Raw genomic sequence first — 25,248 nt, 5'->3', positions numbered from 1 at the left:
GTTGGGCAATAAGAAAAAAAGAATGCAAATCCCTTGATCACTCAGCAAGGCGTATATATATATATATATATATATTGATAGTTCAATTAACTGAGACATAGCTTCTTCCTGCTTAAGAATGCCCTTCACAGTAGCAGGGCACTGGAATTCAGCACCGTGCAGTACAATGCATCAGCAAATGTGCAACAGCACCTCAGGAAATGAAGGTGGATACCAAGTTGAACCCCAAAATACTCTTCCTAGGAATCAAAAAGAAACAAAGAGACAACTCTACCTTCACCTCTTTAGCTAACCTGAAGCTCAAATATACATGCTTCACAGAGCTATTTGACATCTTCTGTATTTTTACCCCTTTTATAAAAATAGAGCGCAGCTTTCCAGCTTTGGCAGGGTGGTTGGCTGGTTCACATGCACAAAAAGTCTCTGGTCTTGAAACCAGATAGACATTTCATCTCTTTGTCCAGTGAATCTCCTTCAACATAGACCAATGTGAAGAGCAATCCCCAGCAAATGCTGGTTGCAGTGAGGGATTTTCTGCTCCGCTACTTCTGAACATCTCCAAGCAAACACTGGACAAATTGCACGAGTAAGGGGTCAGTGCCATCGTGAATATTTCATCTAGACAGCACAACAAAATCCAGCTTAGAGAATAGAAAGGGAGAAAAATCACTTATCAATTATTCTTTTACTCAATACCACTTGTTCTTCAATAAAACACTGCAAAGTGATTTCTCTTGCAATCAGGAGGAGAAAAAAGCTCTGCTCTTGGCAAACTATTTTTGGAAGCTGAAAATCTCATTCTTTTTTTTTTTTTTTTTAATTCCTGCTTAGAGGAATTTTATGATAAGGATGTAAGCCTTGCTGCTTATTAGAAATTATACAATTACAATTTATTTTAAAAACCTACAAGAGTTGATTGTTTTCTACTAAACTTCACTTTTACAGGCAGTCATTGCATTGACAAATTTATCTCTTTTAGGTGGGTATTTTTTTCTACTTTGTAACACTTTCCTACATACTAGCACTTAACTGTCATGAATTTTCTTGTAGACACATTTACCCTTTCTGCCATTTTCCTGTCCTCCATATAAAATCTTTTTTTTTTTTTTTTTTTTTTATAGGATTATCAAGCCTCTCATTTTGCCTAGGTGTCAAAAGTACTCTCCAATTAACAGGTTTTCCCACTTAAGTTAAAAACTATCCTCGTCCTTTCCCCCCTTCACCCTAAAGGACATTTGGAAATGTTCACCACTGAAGCTCAGGTTGCAGTTTCTGGGGCTGTGTCTTGTTAATTGTCATTTTGTCCCTGGTGTTTCTCACACTGAGAATTTTACCAAGTGTCTCAGACATTTGGCAATTAATCAAAGAAACAGCTTCTGGAGACCTATGTGTAAGCAAGAATGTCAGGTTAACCTTCAGAGTAGTAGACCAAACTCTGGAAATGAGAATTAATATGACTCTAAATGGCAATTATTCCTTACCAAACGTATTCATTTTTTATAATGTTATATTTTTATGCACACTTTTAATTCTCAAGGGTCTTGACTCATGACTGCTCATGTCTAGTTGACTCACGGTTAGTGAAAATCAGATTTCAGAATTCACCTATCATCAACAGCTGCATCTGAGTTCATGTTGCTGCCAGTTCTGCTTCCAGCTATATAACATACCTTCAGCCCTCGTGACTGGCATGAGTTCCACTCCCACCTTTGACTTCTCATCCTCACAGCTTCAATCCCATCACCTCCTTGGGACTGCAGGGACAGCAGCTGCATTTCAGAGGTGCCTATCAGCCGTGGCAGTAGGAGTCATTGAAGCTGTGGTCCTGCACTCCTTCTGGCTCTTCCACTTGCAGAACCACTGGCCCTTTAAAAGCCTATGTCTGAATCATATCAGTTTGGTCAGACCCAGAGGACAAAAGAGTAAAGGAAGGGGATGGATTCTATTCTGGGCTCTGCTACTCATGTACAACACAAGACTGGGCAGTCAGCAAAGCCTTTTGTCCTCAGCTGCTGAGACTGAAAAAACTGGAATGGTGATAACCAACCCTATCCTTACGTATAAAGCATTTTGAAACAGTTGGTTGAGAGGCACTATATAAATGCTAAGTATTATTAGACACTGCTCCTATTTTAGGGTACTTTTCCACTCACAGATGTTACGCACAAGCCATTTACTAAATGAGCCACAACTATATTTTTGAAATCATAAGATACCTGGAGGAGGTAAACTCAGTAGCCATCTCCTGGGAAGCGAAAAGAACGATCCTGACTGGCAGCAAACACTCACTGCATCTTCATTACAGGAGAGCAAAGGAACAAACATTAGCATAGCCGGGCTCTGTACAGCAATAGCTTGGTAAAACTCTATGGTGTGTGCTACCCGGTAAAGCTGACTAATGAACCTGTCCAGCCTTACAGTCTATAGATCTGTGAACTCATTTTATGAAGAGAAAAAGTCTCCCTAAGCACTTTCAGTATAGCATGATGATTCAAACCAAGATGCGGATGTTCAGGCAATCCTCTGGCAGGCACTTTCTGCTGGAATAGGCCGCGGCCCACAGGAGGAACAAATAATCTGTTAAACCTACCTGCAAAGGAGCAACTAATGCACAAGCACTCTTATACATGGTGAGATTCAAGGTTCACCCAGCCTGCAGTGATGTTCCCAGCAGCAGACAGTATCAGACACTCAGAAATATTCAGTGTTTTTTGCCCCACCATGGCCTCCTTACTCCCACCATCTGCTCCTCGGTGGGTGAGTCGGTGACAACAGGCCGATCAACGTTCAACAGCCATTGCTGGATCTCTGCTCTCTTACTCATCTAGTTGGCTTCTGAAGCAACATGTGCTTTGGCTTTCCACACCCTGTGGCAAAAAACTGGAGCCACCACCCTGTACCTGTCTCTGGGATCACAGCACTGTGCTCTGCACTCCGTGGGGAGAGCAGAAGGGACCAGGTCAGCTCCTGACTTCGTGTCCTACACTACAAGCAGCATGTTCAAACCACAATCTGGGAGAATTTTCTGCCGTTCATTTCTCTGACCCAGAACACAAGCAAACAACGCAACAAGGCTGCGCTGAAGAGCTGAGGAGCTTTCCAAGAGGCAAAACGAGAAGATGTCTTCCTTCCTTTTCCAGTGAGCTGTCCTCCCTGTTGGACACCCATACCTTCACTTCCCAGCCTCAGGGGAAAACTCAGAGAAGCCAAGATCAAGTCATCTGGAGGTGAAATGAAGGGTGAGAGAGGACTGTAACAGTCCCAAGCATCTCCAGAGGACTGGTACAACCCTGCATCCAGGAAGAGCATTCCTTTCTGTGCTTCTTCATGGATACCCCTACAGACTTCTCTTCCTCCTGTCACTTGTCAGCAAACAAATATGTTTGCATAACCTGAGTTAGATGCTACAGTCATCCCTGTTACTCCTTGCTTAAGAGTGCCTACCCTGTACAGCCACCACAGCTCAGTGTATTAGGGGAGCACTCTGTAGCAAACCCTCGTGTTCTCCTGTACACGAACACTTTATTCACACACATTTTAGGCCATCAATTGGAGATGACAGCGAAGTAATCAGGAGAGTATCATACTGTGCCTCCTAATTCTCCTGGGCCTCCACTGATTATACAGGAGAAATCCAAGCAGACATGGAATTAAATCACTTCCCTCATGTTGGACTAGCAGAAGCTGTTCCTTAAATGACAGATTGCTAACAGCTCCCTTAATGACATCACCCAATATGTCATAAAATTGCTGCCAACACTACGGACTCTTTTTTTACCCAGCCAGAAGCATTCTTGGGCTGTGGAGCAGAAGTTTCATTGACAAAACGTGGCTCAAGAAATAACCTTTAAAGGGTTCTCAGTGCATAAGGCAAGTACCACCCAAAAACTCATTGAAGAGTAAAATTATACTTCTTGGCGCAGCTTTCCTGGAACAGAGCCCCACGTCAGATTTCTCTGTCTGTAACTGAAATTACCCATCCACCATCTCTGCAGGTAGCATGAAAACTCACAGCTCAGGAATAGTATCCAGATCTTTGCCAGATTACTACCCTTGGGTGAAAACTGTTATCTTCTTATCACTTTCATGCCTTTTGGAAGGAAACTCTTCCCAGATGGGTATTAGCATTAGAGAAGAAACAGATATACTTGTAGTACAATTGCAAGGATTATTTACCTGGAGTTTCACTATTATCCATCTACTCCCAAGCTCACATCAGTTTTTCTGTCAGAAACACAAGTCAAGTGACAACTAGTGCACACATAGGATGAACAGCTTTTCAGAATTTTTAAGAGACAATTTGCAGGTTTTTCTCTATTCCTCAGACACCAGAGATCTACCCTGCAGCAATGCACCACAAATAACTCTATGTTTGCTTTTAAAACATTACAGTGGAACCCACTTAGGCAGCCACCGACCATGACCGCACAAAGGGTGCTTAATTATGCATTCCTCTGATTCTGAGCTACCTGCATTTTCTCATGAACATCTATGTTGTACTTTATGTAAGAATTAGCTCAGTTGCATGGGCTCAAGAAATGCATGGGCTGTTTTCAAAAAGGCCAAATACTTTTCTAAGAAAAATACTCCAGTATTTAGAGCCAATAATGAAGAAGGAAAAAGTCTTCCCTCTTTATTTAGACTTAAACCGAATTCTGATTTATACTAGAGAGCATTGAAAGTCCCTGAGATTTGGTCCTTTTGATCAAGGTGAGATTGCTCTTCTCCATTTATTTGCAGAAAAATCAACATTAGCTGCTGTTCCTCTAAGTCACTCCGTAAATAGATCCTCTTCCCTGTGTATGCTGCCTGTCTTGCATACCACCATCTACCATTCAAAGCAGTCATGGTTGAACAAGCAGAGCATGTATAGGAAGAAGGAAACAGTGCAATGATAAATTTTGTGGGAACATAAAGCTAGTGCATTCAGCTGAGTGGTCCCAAGATATGGCTTGAATATCTTTGGTAACTCCTTGGATATCAACAGTACTTCTGTTCCCTGCAGCAATCCTTGCCAACAGAAAACCCTACAGCATGCCAGTATGCTGGGGATGCTGAAACCAGTGGTCTGAACAATCTGTCACTCATGTAAGTTCAAAAGAGAATCACTGCGGTGGCACTCACTGGCACTGTGAGCAAATGAGCCATGAGCTATATTTCTGGATTTGATACAGTTCTTTCTCTGAAAGAAAAAAGCAAGTCAAAAAGGAACTGTAGCACTCTGCTGAATGCTGAAGTGACCAAATAAATAGAAGCAACTAAACCTTGGTTATATGTCAGTCATTCTTCCCTATGTGACAGCATTCCTTCCAAGTCTGCCCATGATGACCATGGCCCCAGTGCTTGGGTTCCCAAGTTGATGCATTTCAACCCGTGTCATCTGCTTACATTACCAAGTCACTTTTGCCCTGCCATCCAAGGGAAAAGCCCGGTTTGGCGCAACGTGCTACATCACCCATATTTCCAGTGCACAGAGTGAAAGGCTGAAATACTGCCCATGGATTTTGTTCTCTGATTCAGCACTGCACTGCCATGATTGCAAAGTGACAGATGTCAAAACTGAGTGGAGTACCTCATTAACGCAGAGATAAACACACAGAATATGTTGTTTGGAATGACGACCCAGTGTGTTTATATATGTATGCTACTATTTATCGTCCTACAGATGGCTGCTCACAGTGAGGTACATCCACAAATGTGTTTAATTTTGCTTTCTCCTGTTCTAGGCAGTTACCATTTCTCCTTGTTTACACCAACTACTACTAAGAGGGCCTAGAGATCCCTGAGCTTTTGTAAGGGTGAAGGGTTATGTTGCACAAAGCAAACCCATGACCTGCGTGCCATCAGTTCCTTGCAGTAGTAATAACCAACACCTGCAGAGCATTTTTAAAGGAATTACCTCACTCTCATTTTACAGATGGAAAGACTCAGAAACAGGGAAGGACTTACCCAAAGTCAGCCAGCAGGCTCTGCTCAGTACAGTTACTATCATTGCATATTGGCTAGCTCATCAAACTCCTGCTACTCATACCCGTCAAACAAAATTCAAATAATAATTATTATTTTTACCGCAATTTGCACTGCAGCCAGGGCTGGAGGCCACAAACAAGAGTCAGCTATGTTGGGCTCTGTTAAAACATACAATCTAGCACACAGGCCCTGCTCCAGTTGTCTCGGAGGGACCCAATTCTGTGGGAACACAAACACAGCAGGATGGGAGGGAGGGACAAGGAAGGGGAACATGAATGCAAGGTTTCACATTGTTCATGGTAACTGCAAAGTATGGAAGCTTATTATTATTTAAATAATTTAGGCGGGTAAGAAATATAAGCATGCTCCTGACAGCCACCTGTCTAGTTATTTACTTAGCAGTTTATCTTCATAATCATATTTGCTCAGATACTTTACTTTCACTCCTTGGGTCTCTTTGCTTATCCTGACAGAAACCGGATCCTAGAACTGATTCTTTGAGGGACTGGCTCACCCCACACTAACCCCAGACTTACATTACACTGTACCTTCCTCCTACGGGGCACATTACACTTAATTTTACAACTCCTCTCAGATCTGCTGCAAGGGCAATTCATGCTGAAGACTTTCTTTATATGATATCTGCTTATGCACTCTAGCCGTGACAATTCAGTATACTAGCTATAAGCTAATGAAATCATTCCACTCGTGCTAATTTTTATTAAAATCTGCAGTACCATAATATGTATTAAGTCCCAACTTACTGTCCGTCCTAATGTGGCTATACGTTAGCAATATGTTATGTACCAAAAGGCCATATAGCCATTCCTCTTTAGAAGACTTAACTGGGTATAAAATTGGTTGCACAAGGATCCCGTTATGTTTACATCATAAAGACAAATTTTCTCTTCTTGTGGAGTCACACTGGGTTTCATCTGATCGTACAGCAGGATATTGAACATTACAAGTGTGCAGCAAGATCTCGCTATAATGTCATACAATATAAGAATTAATAGTTCCTCTAATGCTGAATGGCACAGACACAATGGGATTATTTGCAAGAGTAAGGTTGCTCAGTACCGAGTCAGGATTGCTGAATGGTCTTTAGAAGTTAACCCATTATCTTTCTGGCATGGATCTGCTACACCATTATTTATTATAATGTATGCATTTGTGTAAATTGTGAAAAATGGTATCAAGCACATAGAGGAAATATGGGATGATTGACATCCATAATCTCAGATGGGTGGGTATTTTTTCTGCATTTCAATTAAGCCAAGCATTTAAAGCATGCTTCCAACTCATCAAAGCCAGGAGTTAAGCATGTGCTTAAATCCTTTGCTCTGCTGATGTTGTCCATTGCAATAAATGGGCATCTTTCCATTGACTCTTAACAAATTCTAGATCAGCACAATAACACCATAATGTACTCTAGAAAAGCCTGAGAAATCACAATTTAAATACATTACTTTAGAGAACAAAAGAATAAGCACTTCCCTGTTCCTATTCTCTACTGGCCAAATCCATACACAAATTAATGACCTATCACAATGCCAGTAAAGGATACAGCATCAAAAATGAGGGCATTCCAGAACTTACATAAAAATACTTGCACAGTTTCATTTCAGACTATTAATACTTTTCTGAAAATGATGTTATGTATGCATTGCTACCTGTGTTTATTCCTGTCTGACAGGTATCACTGAAGCTCACCAGAACTGAGATATTTACTTAAATGATTAGGATCTGACTTTTAGTCCTATGATAAATGGAAGCAATAAATAACAACAATTTCATTTAGCAATTGTCAATATCTATTTTGCACCTCTTGATACACTATCCACTAATCTTCAGCATCAGGTAATTCAAATTCCTTTATCATATTTCTGATACTGGCATTTATAACACTGGCTTTATTTTAATCCCAGGTAAAAATACATTAAGAAGGAACTATGATTGATAGTATACTGTTAATTTAGAATAAAATACTTTTAATTATCCCTGAACTTAGCTTACAAATCCAAGACACAGGATTTTATTTTATTTAATAAAATTCAATATATGAAAGCATAGCCTACGTCTGCATTACCAAGTTGTCTATCACAACAGAGTGGATCTGAAAAACAGAGCAGATAGCACTTAGGACCTAATATCCACAAGACGTCTTTCAGAGGTTTCACTTTGGACCAGCTCTAGTCTGGTCCCATGGACTGCACACATGTTAGTGGTGTAAGTCCATCAGGTGTACTCCTAGAGGACATCTGCTTGTTTAGTTTGCTTAGGAAGAAATCCTGTTTGCATACCCCCAGGCTGCTCTGCAACGTGAAACAATGTGTAGTAGGCATGTCCAGCTGGGAGATTCACTTTAAAAATACACTTCTGACCCAAACTAAAATGCAGTTTTTGTCACTCCCATGGACGGTCCTTTTGCAGACCATGGGCCAAAGCAGTTGTAGTTGGCTGCAGAGCCATTCAGATAACTCTAGGATTTCTGAAGGCTTATCCAGAACACTGATCAGCCATGCCACTGATGCCTGGTGGCTCTGCTCAGAGCAGCTCACATCCAGGGCTTCTTAGGTGCCTGGGACCAGGCTGGCTTCAGTCACAGAGGGTGGGATTTGACTCCTGTTTGAGAAACCTACAAGGAAGTCTCTTACAGAGAAGCTAACAGTATAAGCTAGGGCTTGATTCACTTGCCAGCGTGCTGGTACCTAACGCCACCAGGCCTGTTCTTCAGTCTGTGGGACATCCCTGTGCAGATGGGAGGTATGGCAGAGAACCTGTGGAAGACCTGCATCCCTCTGGAAAAGTAGCCAGAGGTCAGACGGGATCCTTGAGGCATTTTAGGCACAGACACTTGGACACAGGCAACTGCTTGATGGCTTGGCTTCCACAAACTGAGCATATCTCCACTGGCCAGAATGAGAACTTAGGAGACTTGTGCTCAAACGCCTGCACTGAGTCACTTCATCTCAGATTGACCTCTACCCACACGGCAGCCTCTGTACCGCAGTTGTCAGTGCTCTGGTCTCACAGAATATTTATTTCCAGTTTATTACAGTATGGCAGTAAGCAAACACTGAGAGAGCTTAGCTCTGACATTGTATCTTAACTAAGACCCTGAGCCCTACTGAATTTGCTGCAGAAACACTTGAGTGGCCTTGCAAGAGCCAGTTTAGGTGTGCCAAGACCTGTGAGACCGTGCTACTGCAGTCTGACAGGCTAAGCCAGACCTGTGCAGTCAGTGCACATCCTCTGGCACATCCCCTGTATTGTACCTATGCTTACCTAGTATCTGATGTAGCACAACTCCTCTGTTCCCCCATAAAATGGAGCTGTCCATAAAGATATGCTTTGCGTTTGGTTCAGATTTGACTTTGGAAAAGGCAGTCCTAAGGAATACAGAAATTACACCTCTTGGGAAGAGACAAAAGTGCAGTTATAATTTCCCAGACAATCTCACTTTTGCCTTGGCACAATTCCCACAGCATACCACATAATTAAAACTAAATGAAATGTTGCCTTATGTGTTTAACACTCAGCGATTAAACATACCATCTTAGGTTAATATAGAGACTCGACAAATTCAGTGAGGCTAAATTTCAACTCAGATACTTGTGTCTGCAGATCTGTCCCTGAGGGTGTAAAGTCCTGATCAGGCATTTTTATGTACGCATACTGCATCCAAAAGCTTTCACGGAATCAGGGAATCATTAAGGTTGAAAGAGACCTTCAAGATCATCTGGTCCAGCCATCCCCCTACCACCAATGTCACCCACTAAACCATGTGCCTAAGAGCCAGGTCCAACCGTTCTGTGAACACCCACAGGGATATTTCTTTCATAGAACTGACCATGATTAAAAGTGTTTGCATTGAAGCTCAGGGTGTGCCCTCTTCCCACAGAGTTCATACACAGTTTCATGCACTGAACACTTGTTTATCCTAATCACGCAGTGCTCCCTACCCTCTCTCCCTCTCAGGTGGTTTCATGAGGCAGAAAAGAAGGCAGAAATGAGGGGACAAGGAACAGCATTGCTTCCCTTCCCATCCTGCACCCACGAAAACTGCCCAATGAGCTCATTCTTTCTGCAATACACAGTGCATTTGACACAAGAATGCTCACCAGAAATGAAGCTCCCAGTAAAATATCAACCATATGAAGAGATTTTACCTCTTATCTCAGCTATTGAGGAAGATCGCTTAGGTAGCAACATGATATCAGAAAATAATGACATGATGAACAGAGTGATAACAAGGGATAACTTCTGTAAGAAACCTTTTTAGCTAAACTGCATCTCAGGTTAGCCATAGACCTGATGATTTGTAAACTGTTTTGCCTGAAAACTTGCTATTGCAGAGTATTTTAAAGACTGATTTTCAACTGCTTTCACAACATCATTGACAGTATTACATTTTCCTAAAGGAAATTAAATATCCAAGTCACATGAAAATGTTGAATACAAAGGGAAAATGAAGCACATTACTGCAGCAGCTGTTGAGACTGTTTTGCTGGGAATTTAAGGAAAATCCTGGCTTCTTTGGTCAGAATGCCAGGCAGGAATCGAGACATCTATTTTTAATTCTAGAACAAACTGAGATAGAAGTGGTTCTGTTTTTGAAAAAGAAAAAACAAAACAGAACAAATGAGACTAGAATAGCAAAGACCATTCACCCAGATTAATTAGTTCCGAGAAATGGGAAACGGAGGAAGAAGGCACACTGCTACAAACATCTCATCCTGTAATCTCTTCCACACACTCATCTGTTTCCAGGGTACAGCTCAGTATTTTGCCAAATCTACTCCCTTAAGAAAGTTGTTGCAGAACCTTGCTGCTCTACTAATTAGAGACTTCCTTTTAATTTCCAGGCTGAAGTGATTTATAACCAAGTTATATCCATTTGTTCTTGTCCCACCGTTAGCCACAGGTTTAAAATCATTAGTTTTCAATCTGCGGTCCATGGACTCAGGAGGGGTGCATAAACTACTTCTAAGAGATTTTTAAAATGTAGTGGTAATGAAGCAAAGCAGACCTAACAGGATGTAATTTGCTCTGACAATGCTATAGGGTATGCAGTATTATCTTTGGAAAAAGTTTAGGAATCCACAAATCAAATCAAACTGAAAAACACTGGCTTAAATTGTCCTTTTCCCTTCCTCTTGTTTATTAGCCCTCTGATATATTTTCAGACAGGAGACATGGCATCTTCTCAACATTTCTCCTTCTACAAAAAACACAGCAAGTTTTCCTAGCTTTCTCCTTGCTAGAAATGTCACCGTTCTCCTAACCACCCTGCTCCCCTTGTAGCAGCTCTTGCCATTTCAAACAGAATTGGACACGGGTGACCGGGATCCCGCATGTGCTATCACGGTACATCACACAGTTATGCTAACATTGCCCTAAATCGGCTGGAAATATGGGATGAAATCCATCCCAGGATCACGTATGCCGTCTTCACAGCTGTGTTACATTGGCATCTGACTGTTATCCTTTGGTGTACCGATGTACTCAGGTGCTCCCTTCACTCATTTTTGTTCATCCCCAGCTGCACAGCCTGTCCTCTGCATTTGTGTGCCCATGCCACTACTGTCTCCTCACTCCTCAAGGCTGGCAAATCCCTTCTGCGGGGTATTCCAACCTGCCCTTGCACAGAACCACGAGGGCATGTGCTGAACAAGGGGAGAAGCATCAGCTTGGAAACCTCTGTTGATGAAGCCAGCTGATGGTGCCACACTGAAGAAGCCGATCACACACAAAATGCCTGACATGCATTAAATGCAAGTGATTGTGGCTGGTAAATCATCTATGTATTTGGATTTAGATTAAAAGGGGGGATTTGATGTGTTATTTTGAAGCCAGATAGTCATCAGTAGCCAGGTTTCTAAAAGTGTTCAGCTCCCATTTAGGCAGCTGAATAAGGTGCAGCACTGCTATGCTGCACGATGCCACTGCCTAGGTAAAAGCAAAGAAAGAAAAGATGGCTTTAGTTAGAAACAGGGCATACAGCATATTTGAACAGCCCAGGTTATACAGTTTTTATTAACTATCAAAGTGTGCCTAACAAGCCCAACAACCATTATACCCAAGTAAAAAGTCTAGGTTTGATTTCTCCACTTTTATCTTCGTATTCTCTATCCATACACAGAGGAAGGCAGATCTAGAGCAAAACTTCTAGATGCCTAATACCAAAAAACAAAACCCCAAACTCCACCACCATATTTTTCTTGTATAATGACCATGAATTGCAATTTCAATATTTTTTTTTTTTACTAACGTTCTCCTATTACTGCACCGGTACTAGGAAGGCTAAATACAAAGCCGCAGCAACCAAGTGGTAATTAACTTTCTGTAGAGGAACATAAAGCTACAAGGATGAATAATTTTATTGCCATGGAAAGTCTAATACTTCTCTCATGGAATTAATCTTAAAATTTTGAATTATCTGTTTGGGAAGCTGCATTGAATGTCTCTCAAGGAAAAACTCAATGGGTAACAGTTTTACCATATGAGGTTCAAAGAGGTATTAACCAAGCTGAAGGTACCTAGGGAAAATCTGATTTTGAAGCATAGGGTATATACATGTAGATCAGAAAGAAGATCCATTGATGGGTTTTATGCTCATGGGCCACGTTTTCCCACTATCTCTACGTCAAACACTTTTGTGGCTTTTTCTACAACATTTTTAATAGCTTTTTCCTCCTACAAAGCTTACAAGCATCTTTCTTTTTCAGGGACGTTATTAAGTCTAGTTTCAAAGCTAACTAGACCTCATGCAAATTTTTCATCCACAGATTTTTATTATTAATTTAAACAATAAAAATCACAAATGAATACTACGGCACCGAGCTGCAGGTACAAATTGACTTAAATTGAAGGAATAAATCCCATGCCACCTTAAGTTTCCTGCACAGATAATTCTTGAGATCCTCATTTTGAGGCTCTGCTGCACACTGGTTATGTTTATACAGATAAATTAAGCGGTGCCAGGGAACATTCTCAGGCATCAAAACTCAATTGTCTATGGTATTAAATTGTTAGAATTGTCCCACAGCATGTGCCACAGGAACAATTTTAGTCTGTTCCAACTACCACTCTTCCAAAAAATTGCCAGGGCACAGTTTGCAAGGTAGGATGTGCCAAGAACGGTTCCCAAGAGGCAGTTTCAGTTGGGTGACCCAGTTTTAGAAGGGAAAAAATGGTAATACATGGACATTGCGCCAGCTGATGCTGCAGCAGGGGCTGGTTTTGGACTTGCTTCACTCATAGGTACGGACACAGCCACCGCATCCCTCTGATGGGCTCCGGCGAGGTGAGGAGATGCCTTGATACTGAATGGCCTGAGCTTAGCTTTGAAACACATTAATCTCCAAGAGGCCAGCAAGAGCATGTGTAGCTGCTTCACACTCAAGCTGTCATCCGGGCTGCTGCAAAACAACCCTCTCCAAGCTTCCTCTTGCCCACATCAGGGGACTCTGCGTTACAAAAGGAGCTCAGGACGCGCTCGCTTTGCTGCAGGCACTCCAGGTGCCTCTTACTGCAGAGGAAGAAGCAGGAGGTCAGACAGGAGGAAAATACGCTGCTGCCAGCCTGCCCCCCTCCCTTCCTGCAGAAATCTTCCTGATCTTGAGACCTTGCTCGATTTTGTTCACCCTTCTGCACACAAAGCTTGTGACAAAGTACTGTAAGACCAAGGCTGCAGAAACAGTGTAGCCTGGCAATACAAGGCACGCTCTGGCCGTGTTACTCCCCGAGATTACTGGCCTTATTCAGTGAACTTCTGCAAGTAAGGCACGTGGCTTTTGACTTTTAGTGGGAAACAAAAAATCTCCCAAGGTTTCACGAGCAGCATCTTCTCAACATTTCACCTCGGAATATTTATATTTGACCTTGCAAGTACAGCATGTCTGTCTTTCTTCCCTATAAACTTTTTCTTTCTGAAAGATAACCATGAAAATAAGGAAAGGGGAATGGATGTGTGACATCTCATCAAGGGTTTGTAATAATTTATTTAAAAACGTTTATTCTGTAGCTCTCTCCTGATGCAGTTTCAATTACTTGATTGAATAATATTCTCTGAAATAGCACATGATGTGCTTGTGTCAAAGAGGCTCTCCACAGAGGCCATCAGCTACCTTTTAAAATCAATGAAATTCATGAATTTGCATCTGGCTTCTCAAGGAGAAAATAAAGGAACCTCTTCCCCCGGTATATCTGACCTTCTCGTTCTAAGGCCAGCTTGTTTCGAGTCTTCTGCATCTCTGAACACTGACGTGAAGATGGATAATATCATTCTTGGAGGAGATAGATCTTAAAGTCTATTATATTCCCCTTCTTAAGGATTCCAGCCATAATTCTCTCTTAGTAATTGGGATTTGCTCACTGCTCCACACAGTAATGCATATTCTAGCTATCCACTCTGTCATGCTGCCACCGCGTTTTTAACAATGCTGATAGCAACTGATATTATCGAATTCTGCAGACTTTTCAGGCTCTAGGCTTGTCCGTGTCTTTTTTTCATTTCACCATTTCTGAGCAAAAATGTTTTTATTTTTTCCTCTGTGATGCCTCACTGCTGTGACCCTGCCATTCCTCACAGCTGGATCTTGTTAGTTTTCAAATATTGAGCCCACACTGCCTGATCACGCCACAGATTTTCTGTCCTGATATGTTTGCTGTCTTTATGTTTGCAAGATCAAAGCTAATGCTGTTTATACCACAGCGCTAGAAAGGTTCACTTCTCAAAAGGTAAAATAACCTCGGTGTTTGAAAATCTAGCCTTATTTTTATCCCATGTCTTCTACTACTGATAATATCCGTGTGTTTCTCCTTGTCCTTGCTTCGTTGTTCTATATAGCAATTTTCTTCATTAAACTTTTGGAAGGAATTTTGGAGAGAACTCAGCAGCAGCCCCATGCCAGTGAAGCCCCTTGGGTTGCAAGGAAGTAGAGCTGGGCCAGCGCCAGCTGCTTTCCAAAACCCCACTTCCATTTGTGCTTCTCAACAGTATTCAAGTTCTCTGCTCACCAGATTCTCCTCTTTTAAATTCTCCCCCAGTTTCTTTCTCCCCTCCTACACATTTTTTTTTTTTCCAATGAAATGGAATTTGTCCTCAAACTGCCTGGCTAACTTCATGCTTTTCCTTTTATACCTTACTATTCTGTTATCTTAGCGTTTCTCAAACAGTGGACCACAACCCCCAGGATATTCATAAAAGGCAATTGGGAGAGTTATAAGATGCTGAAATTTTTATTACCCTGTAAAACAAAAAACATCTCTTCTCCAATCCCAAAACACCTTTATCCTTCGAAATCCAGTTTTGCTATCAAATTCTCAAATCCCTCATACAAATAAATGATATACACTTCTTAGATGATACATTTTACTCAGGTTCCCTACAGGATCAAGGCTGTGTGATTTTCAGCCTGATGACCGTATCTGACTGATGGCAGATATCTCCAGGACACTAAACTTTTGCAAGTTTTGTGACAAAGCTGGTACCAGGACAGAGCAGAAAGGATCCCGAATTCCCACCAGCAGAAAGATAGGGAGAGTTTAACAAAACCAGGCAGCAACTTGAGGGCACGAAAGCAACGCACAAACAGCTTTCAGCCAGCTGTAACACTGCCATGTCCTTGTAAAGAACAGAGATGAAGAGCCTGTGAGGAGTCTGTGGGTTCAACTTCCAAAAGGGAACTGATGCTCTCGGAGGCAGGGATGTAGGAGAAAACAGGTGATGCTGTGGATACAGGGTATTTGGGGAAAGAAAGGTCTGTTCAGGATGCAGAGGGGACACTGAGGCAGAGCACTTCTCCCTCAGTTCTCCTGTTCACGAAATACACCTTTTACCTCCATTTTTATAGCTGAAGCATAGAATATGTGGAAATGCTTCCATGTAATGAAACTGGGACAGCTGCACAGCCTCATTTCTCATCTCACTCACAATTTCCCAAAACAACTTTTAGTTCTTCATCTTCAACCCTCCGTATCTTCTGCCAGAATTTTATGCCAAAGGTCGGACACCCACTGCTGCTCACACACCACTGAATAACCTCAGCTCACCTGGTGGGTCAACACCAGTGCCAAAATCCAGCTCAGAACTTGCCAGGTGCTCCTGGACTTGCTTTCCTCACCCTTAGGCTTTCTACACACCTCTCCCTTTGCAGGAGGGGAGCACCACAGGGGGAAGAGTGGGCAGGAACAGTGGTTAAGGACCACTGATCAGCCTGGGATGTAGAATAATCCCAAATGAACATTGAGAAGACCTCAGTCTTGCTCTGCCTCACAAAGTCCTCTGCTTCTGGTAGGTTAGGCCGTATCTCTTAGAAAAAGGCATCCAATTTTATTTAATGACTAAAGTGGCAAAGAAACCACTGTAAAGGTGATTAACAAATGAAACTTTAAGTTACAAAGGTATATACCTCATGGATAATGCAAATTTGCGTAACTTCAGCTCCCAAATAAAGCATTTGTGAAGTTAAGGAACACTGCACTGCTTGAAATCTCCCCCTGTAGGTCTCCATACACCGTAATCTGTCAATTTTTAATCTTCTTTTGAATAGCAAGAAAATTCATCCCTTTAGCTGTTCTTCTTTCATTCACTTAAATCAGTCCTGAAACCTTTTCAGCCTTACACTTGAAAGGGAATCTTGACAGGTGTAAGAACTGGACAGAGTGTGCATGGGCACCACTGCGGGCAACTGAAATCCCTTTTTTCTGGCATACATATTTAGGAACTACATTGGATTTCTTAAGTGCAGCACTGCAGTGAGAGTCTCCACTCAGAGGGCCATCTACCACAGCCCCTAATTTCTCTTCCAGATAACTGTTTTCTATAATATGGTCTCCTATCAATTGGCTGCCTCCCACATTTTGAAGAAGTCTTACACCACATGTGGTATATCAAAAAAATTGGTTGTTCAAGCAAGCCCGGTTTATTGTGACATCAAAATCAGTCTACAGAATTATCTGCCCTTCCTACAATTTAGCAAACAACTAATTCTTGTGCTACCTGCAAATTTCAGTGGCAATTAATATATGTTTCTGTTGTAACTAATTGGTAAGGAGAGCGAGGAACACTGGGCTGCAAACAAGATCCTTGTCTGACTCCACCAGACACCCTGCTTGTGTGCTGGCATGAGATTGGATTTTTCTAGTCTTCCACAATTCACCTCTATACCAAGATCCAACAAAGAGTGGTAACAAAGGCTCAGGGAGCATCAAGGTCAAGCCTTTTAAGACTCTTATATAAAAGTCACCTGGTCCTGCAGACTTCTTTCAAGTATAAAGGCAAACAACAACACAGCCGCAGAGAAGAATTTCACCTTTTCATTCCGATCCGAAACAATGCCGTGTTTTAGAGGAACTGTGGCATGTAACCTCTCTCTTATGGCTGCTTTGGCTCCAAAGAACTGGAAATTGGGTAATGTATAACCAGTTTCTGAGAGAGTTCCAGGGAAAATCTGGGGAAGCTTGGAAAGCAAGGAAGGTAGGACCAACACAGCTACTTTAAGTCACTTTTCACCAAACTACTGGAGCACTCTGAAGAAGTCAAAAATACACATACCGTGGGAACGTGGTTAACGAAGTCCGCTTGGATTTCGATAAATCTGTCATTCACAGGTCTTAAAAAAATGAAACTCCCAGAGGATAAAAATAAATGTCCTTGCAAGGAGAAATAATTAGAAACAGATGGTAGGAGAATACTGTCAATTTTCAGAGTGGAGAGAGGTCAATGGTGGAGTCCTGCAGGGATCTGTGCTGGAACTTGGGAGCTGTTCACTTATTTATAAATGAGCTGGAAAACAGGGTAAATAGTAAGGTGACAAAGTTTGCTGCTGATATTCATTCAGGGTAGCTGTGATAAGGGCTGACTCTGAAGAAAGACTTTCCAATACTGAGTGACTAGGCAAGAAAAAGGCAAATTAAATTCCGTGTAGATAAATAAATATGAGGTCATTTCTTTGAGGGGAAAATACCTAACCACACAAAATGATGTGCTCCAAGGTGACTATTACCACTTCAGGAATGAGATCTTGGGGTTATAATAGGTAGTTCTGTGAAAACATCAGCCCACTGCTCGCTAGCAGTGCAAAAGTAAGAATTAGGAATTACTGGGAAAGGAACAGAGAACGAAAGAGAGAATATTATTATGGCATTGTATAAATGGATGGTTTGTCTGTCTTGAATGCTGCATGTATTCTGGTCCCACCACCTCTGAAAAGATACAGTAGATTGGAAATGATTCAGGCAAGGGCAACAAAGACAATCAAAGGCATGATACAACCTAAGGACCAAGGAATGATAACGTAGCTAAAGACTCATCAGGTCTCACAAACGGGTAAGGGAGGGGAGATGACAAAGGTCTAATCAGGAGAAGTACTGGGAAGGTGTTTGGGGATCCGCTGTTCGCAGCCTCTTCCAGTACATGAGCCCAGGGGTTGCAAGATTCAGAAAGGGATTAGATGAAGTCATAATAAAGAAATTCTATCGAGAGCTTTCAAATGCCAAGGCTCTGGCTCAGGAAAGCCCTGAACCCCTGTGCTGGAGGCCAGGAGAGTACCATGGGCCAAAGTGAGCTTCCCCTGCGCTGGCACTTTTGTGGGCACATTACAGGTAGCTGTGAAGATAAGACATGGGACTGGGCAGGCCTGAGGTTTGGCACAGGACAGGTGTTTTGGGCTGTTTTGTCCAATTGTTCTCTTACTACACACATGGACTCAGGTGTCTACTGGAAAGCACGTATGTTGGCTTTATCCTACTTGTCCGGGGGACATTTCTATGCCTTTCTGTAGCTTTGCATGCTTTTATCTTCTCTGTAACTTGCAATATCACAGTAAAGGAAAAAGTAACGACAAATGTCTAATTCCAAAAAAAAAAATCACAGCAAAACTAAGTGTACTTTATTTAACTTTTATAGCACTAAGTCTCAATAAATGTCTTTATTTGTGAGGTTCCTTGCAAACTTTAAATGCAGCGTATTAAAGAGCAATAACACCTCATCTCTAACACCTTCACTAAGTGGTTTTCTTTGTACAGCTGCTCAAATCAGCTAAGTGTACGTGCAAGCATTCATATGTATAATTTTGAAACTGCAGAAGCGGAGGCTAGAGGCTGGAGAATGAGGTTTTCAATGATGGCTCTCAAAATATGAAACACACCCTGACAGCATTAAGTACATGGAACAAAACACAACAATATAAGCAATGGCAAAAGCATAAGTCTAACGTATGAAATACTCACATACACACAGAAAATACCTTTTGTTCTACAATTTTTCTGCTTAATCGTGTTTATAGACATGATTAGATAGAGACACTGATTCAAAATGCATGTGCCCAGGATATTGCTTACCTTTTCCTTATTTAAAAGCACCTCTTCAAAACAAGAGCTATATCATGCTGACGATTTATAATGACTCATGCTACTGAGAATGGGATCAAAATGTTTCTTTTAAAGAACTGAGATCCTGAGCTATTATTTGCAATCCTAAATCAAGTATGACCCTATGTTGAAAACGAACTTCCAAGGAGATTTAAATTACACAAAGTATTATTGTATGATCTAACAATACTCACATTACTGTGATAAAATTTTGTCTGTATTTTGTCTGAATTTTGTCACATTGTCTGTAATAAAAAGCAAAATCAAAGCTACACTCACATATTTGTTTATTTTACTACTTCAGGTTCAATTTTGCTCCTGTACTATGCAGAATTATATGCATATGCGGTTGACATTACTATATTGTTACCTGGGTGATACGCATCTTAACCTTGTTCATTACTTGCTCATTGCTTATACTCTCAAAACAATAAAATAACAACAGAAACAGATCATATAGCCTACAGGAAAACTATCAGAACTCATTAAAACTCTCTTGTCCTGTATGTTTTGCTCTACATTACACTTCTGTCCCATCACCACAGCTTTCTTCTTCAAAGGATGCAATCCAAACCAACCCAGATTTTCTGACAGCTTTCCCTCCTTTTGAGGAAACTTTTTTGAGGTAACACAGAAACGTACAGTCAGGTAGGTGATGAATTATGTTACAACATTCAGCAAACAACAAAATCAGCATCTTGCAATAGGCAATGCTGTTACAGTTCTTTTGGGGCATTCAGATACAAGCTGGGAATGATGGCCACTAATCACTTGCTATAGAATTATTCCCCTATTATTCTAATTTTGGAGTTAAGCAGCTGAAAATTGGTTCTGCCACTGATGTAAAACTCATTTTGTTAACTTTTAATGCCAACAACACATTGACTAGCTTCAGAGATGATGAGAATTCCATGTTATTTTGCCTGAAAATATATCTTCAGTGTCACGCCTGCACATGTGCAGGATGGTGTACGCTGGTTGGACTCCCGTGGGTCAGCTGCATGCACTGGTTTCTAAACATTATTCACCTGTGCAGAAATGCAGCAAAGGAATCAGATTCATTTTTATCTACCTTCTAGTGGCATAAAACAGTAGAACCATATGAATAAAAAACACTGTTATCCCTGATATCAGTAAGTATAAGAGATTTGGAAATTGCGCTGTCCTGCTGCATATGGGACACGAACAAAACAGGCTGAGGATGCACCAAACTGGTAAATATTCATGCCACCCTTCAGCAGAGGAGCAGTAAGGAGAGGAGACAGCTGAAAGCAAAAGTCCTTAATGGAGCAGAGGAGACGTCAGTGGTGCAAAGATGAAACAGTTTGCTCTGCCTGGAGCCAAGTGACATGACTATGTACAATTAACAGCACCGTATCAGAATGCGTGTTATTGAACAGAAGAAGTAGCCACCAACGTCAAACAGGAATCCCAATGCAGAGAAAATGAACCCTGTCCTAGTCCCGCTGGGACTGAGGGGAAATCTACCAATCTCAAGTGACTGCAGATCAATCCCCAAGTGATAATGAAAGAAACTGCACAGAAACGTTAAGTAAAAGAAACAGCACGAAATACACAGAACACGCATATAAACGGCATCGCACAGAGAAATGGATAAAACTGTTTCACGCAAACCAGAAATTTCCAGTAAGCCTCATGGACAAGGTGGCAAATCGAACAATGCTGAAGCTGCTCGGCAAAGAAGTAGGAAGAATTATTGCTCACAAACTGCAACGAATGTAGGTCAATTTGGGGGACTGGAAAAGTGCCCGTGAGCCCATTTTGGAGCCATCTGGCTCTGCTTCCCTAACAGCAAACCCCAAACTTCTCAATTTCAGGGTCCTATTGGGAAGATGAGCAGAAGGTATGCTTTGACTCCAGACTTTTTTTTTCCCAAAAAATTATTTGAGGTTTGATCTTTTCTACCTTGCTGAAGCTGGTTTTATTAGTATCTCAACTCCAGAGCCCATTCTTTTCTCCTCCTCTGCCTGCCCGCTGCCCACAGCTGGCCAGATCTCCCTAACTCAGGAGGGCTGTGCTGGAAATGCACAAGGGGTGTCCTGGTGCTCTCCCTCCTCCTCCTCATGCGCTCTCCTCGGGGAGACTCGGGATGCGATGGGGAAAGTCAAATGAAGTCGGGAGCCCTCCTGAGCCCAAACCAGCGCCTGAGATGTCATTTTTTTTGGTGTGTGCTCCTAACACACGGAGGCACAGGAGCCTTGAGCACGGCAGGAGGAGACCCAGACCCCAAGCCCAGCTCTCGAACCCCAATGACCTCGGCTGCCCTTCCAGCCGGCCGGCAGCATCCCTCGCCGACCTCCCTCGCCCCTCAGCTGCCCGAGGAGCCCCTCGCCTCCATCTCCTCCCCACCACAAGCCCCAAGGGACGGAGGAAGGGGCCGGGGGGGGGGTCTCCTGCTGCCCCCCGCCGAGCCCCCCCCCGGGCCGGCGCCGCTGCCCGCACTCACCCGAGGTGAGCTGCATCCAGGCGCAGATCTTGTAGACGGTGGCCGTGTTGCAGAAGAAGAAGAGGATGAAGCAGACGATGCAGGCGATGATGAGCATCATCGAGAGCCCGATGAAGAAGGAGGCAGCTTTGAAGGCTCCCGAGGGCAGGCTGGAGAAGTCCGTGAAGCTGCCCCGGCAGGTGAGTTCCCGGCTGAAGCCGTTGCCGATGCAGTAGTGGAAGAGCCCGAAGTAGCCCGCCTGCGGGGTGTCCACGCCGTCCCCGATCCAGTAGGGCTGGATGAAGCACACCACGTTGACGATGGCAAAGCAGATGGTGAAGATGGCCCAGAGCACGCCGATGGCCCGCGAGTTCCGCACGTAGTTGGTGTGGTAGATCTTGGCCGCCTCCTGAGCCGGGAGCATCCCCGCTGCTGCCGCTCCTGCCGAGCCCGCTCCCGTCGCCGCCGTCCCTGCAGCCGCTCCGGGCATCCTCGCCGAGAAGATCCCCCCTCCCCTTCCTCCTCCTCCTCCTCCTCCTCCTCCTCCTCCTTCTCCTCCTTCTCCTTTCTCCTCCTCCTCCTCCTCCTCCTCCTCCTCCCCGCTCACTCCCCTCGACGCGACGCGCCCCTCCGCCGGGCTTCAGGCCAGCAGCAGCGCCAACATGGCCCGCCGCCGCCTGCCGGGGCTCCGCGCTGCCGCCCTGCCCGCCAAGGGGCCGCCGGCGCCCCGCCGCCCTGCGCAACCGCGGCCCGCGGCGGAGGGGAGGGTGTGGGGGAGGCGGAGCGGGACACGCCTGAGGCGGCGGAGGGGCCCTCGGAGCCCTCCCGCCCCGGGGAAGGGGGCGCCCGGGGTGGGAGAGCCCCGAGGAGGCGCTGAGGTGGCGGCCGCCGTGGGGCGCGGGAGGGCTGAGGGGAGCTGAGGGGAGCCGGCAGCCCCTCAGGGGTCGTCGCCCGGCTGGGGGTGCCTGGCCGGGTGGCGTGTCCCAGGGGAGGCGTTCAGGCAACATTTAAAGTTTAATCCCCCCCCTCCACACACACACACACACACACCGCTTTGGGTTTTGGTTTATTTCTTTTAAACCTCTGTTAGCTGCTCCTTTGCGAGCTGTGGAGCTGTAAGCGCTCCTCTAGCTGCGGTGGGGCGAGCAGTGCCCTCCTGCGCAGCGCAGGTGCTCCCCTCTCCCCCACACCAAACCCCTGCCAGGCTGAGGTAAAAGCAGCCAAAGGCAGGGAATCAGCTGGGCTTGCTTCCCTCCTCATGGGGTGGGGAGGCAGCAGCGGGCTCTGGAGAAGACCATCACTGTGCAAACAGGCCGGAATCACCCCAAAACAGCAGCGGTGCTGAGGCTGCTGCTCCTGGAGGGGCTCGGTGAGGTGACACCAGCGTGGAAAAGCCGCTCAGCTCCAGTCAAGCGACATCGGCCTGGCACGCAGCGCCTTGAACGTTTTGGCATGCAGCAGTAATTAGCATATATTAATGAGCAATTAGCATCTGGTAATAATCATTCATATGCCAGTGACACTTGGATTCACAGTCCCCGACCTGTGCATTGAGCCCGAGTTAATAATAATAATTGATGGCGCATATATAGAGCTCTTTGAAGATTGTTCTCCCCCGAGAGGCGCCTCAGCCGGAGCGGTGGGGACGTGTGGGGAAGCGGCTGTGCGGGCCCGGAGCCGGCAGAGGGCTGCATGCGATGAAATATTAGTGATGAGCAGCCCCCGGCAGGAGAGACGCGTGTGGGAATCCTCCCTGTCATCTGCTACAGCTTTTCAGCCGCTTCAGACAAAGTTTGATTTCTCAGACAACTGGCAGAAAGTATGGGCTGCTTGAAAAAAAAAAAACACACGGTATTTTTTTACACCTCACTCCACCTCATCTTGCTCCTAGGACGTGTGACCAGACTGCTCGTCTGCTGCCTTTGGAGGGTAGCTGAACTCGTTCAAGCCTCTGGCTGCAGGGGGAAGGATGGTCCTTCCCTTCAGTGCTTGTTCCTCTTGTCTCCAGGCTGGGGTTAGCTGGACGGGTCCCATGGGATGCCTGATATCCTGGTGCTCTAAGGGGCCATCAGGCACAGAGGTAGAAAGGATCAGGGCCAAGCCTAAAGGCATCCAGGACAAACAGCTTAGGGATGGATGTTGGAGTGAGGGTTGGGCGAGGAGTTCTGAGAGCTCACAAAAAAAAGGAGTTGAGGGGGTGTGGGTTGAGTGGGTTAGGAGTAGTTGGCCTGAGCATGTGCACACAAAGAAGGTGAAACCTGGAATCAGGGTGGCAGGACCTGGGAAGGAGACAGGAGAGCAGAAAAGAGGTGCTCTGTGAAACAGGTGGGCCAAGGGAACTGGGGAGGTGGAAATACTGAGACTGGAGGAGGAGCTGGGGAAGGAGAGTCAGACTCGGGTCTCAGACTTGGGTGAGGAGGGCAACATGGGAGCCAGACTGGACAAGAAAGGGAGAGGACAGAAACAGGGAAAGGGACTAGGACTGTGTCAACAAGCTGAGAGAAAGAGTGTGGGAAAGGAGATATGAATCCTGTGTGCAGGCCGTGGCTGCTCTGGTTGTCCTAGGATGCCCTCTCTGGCTTCCAGCACCAAAAAGGCAGAGATTTCACATCAACTCTAAACAATACCCAATAGTTCTTCAGCTTACCATCTGAAATGGTAAAGCGGTACCAGGTATCTATTTTTGGGGGCACCTGAGTCACTCCAAATGTGTTCCTTGATAGAACTTTGAATCCTCAGAATCAGAAATTTCTGTGAAATTCAATCCCATTTTCTTCTAGTCCCATCTCCTTCTAGGGTTAATCTCTAGAGAATAATAAAATGTGAATCCTTGATCTATTACTCCAGGAGTTCGAATGGCAAAACCCTCTGTGTTGAATTCAAAAGTTCCTTCCAATGTAATTAACCCAGTGGTATCAATATTCTGTCACACGAAGAAATAGCGCTGGTGTTTTTGTAAATGATGAATGGAAACATAAACAAAAATGCAGAAGAGCTTGATTAAGATTCAAAATCAAAAGTTAGAAAAAGACAGGATAAAGATTATCTGTGCAATCCTTAATTGGTTCTTTTGTATTTGTTTACTATGATATATTTTCTAATAACATAATCACTTACTTTTCTTTTCTACAGGCGTCCTTGCTCATTTGATTTACAGCACTGGCAGTTGCTACTTGATGAGAAGCTTCTCCAGAGTTTGTTTTTCTCTCCCTGCTCAATGTGCAGCCCAGATTTGCTTTACTGCACTTTGTATTTGCCACTGAAGACAGGCTTAGGATGCTTTTTTATGCTTCTTATCACAACTATATGGGTGCTTCACAGTCTTGGAAAACATCATGTCTCTATGAGATAGGAGGCTGGTATATTCTGGACAGAACAGTTAAGGTAAAAGACAGCTGGGACTTCATTTCTCAAAGCAGAGCTCCCATGGATTTTGTCTGCAGCACTTCTCC

At 43.9% G+C, this 25,248-nt stretch overlaps 1 protein-coding gene across 3 annotated transcripts in view; it reads right to left on the bottom strand.

Annotated features, from left to right (window-relative positions):
* Positions 1–22,350, bottom strand: part of LHFPL3 (LHFPL tetraspan subfamily member 3) — a 248,204-nt gene extending 225,854 nt beyond the window's left edge. Inside the window, exon 1 of one of the 3 annotated variants that reach the window (XM_072032514.1) lies at positions 21,818–22,350. In XM_072032514.1, coding sequence (XP_071888615.1) covers positions 21,818–22,286 — 469 coding nt within the window. In that variant the 5' untranslated portion in view covers positions 22,287–22,350. The remainder of the gene's footprint in view (positions 1–21,817) is intronic. The other 2 variants (XM_027463872.3, XM_027463869.3) reach the window with 2 other exon arrangements.
* Between the last annotated feature and the right edge of the window lie 2,898 nt (positions 22,351–25,248).

The sequence above is a fragment of the Anas platyrhynchos genome, chromosome 1, assembly GCF_047663525.1.
Source record: "Anas platyrhynchos isolate ZD024472 breed Pekin duck chromosome 1, IASCAAS_PekinDuck_T2T, whole genome shotgun sequence".
Lineage (NCBI taxonomy): Eukaryota > Metazoa > Chordata > Aves > Anseriformes > Anatidae > Anas > Anas platyrhynchos.
The sequence above is the reverse complement of the archived record's forward strand: the minus strand, read 5'-3'. Positions and strand labels throughout refer to the sequence as shown.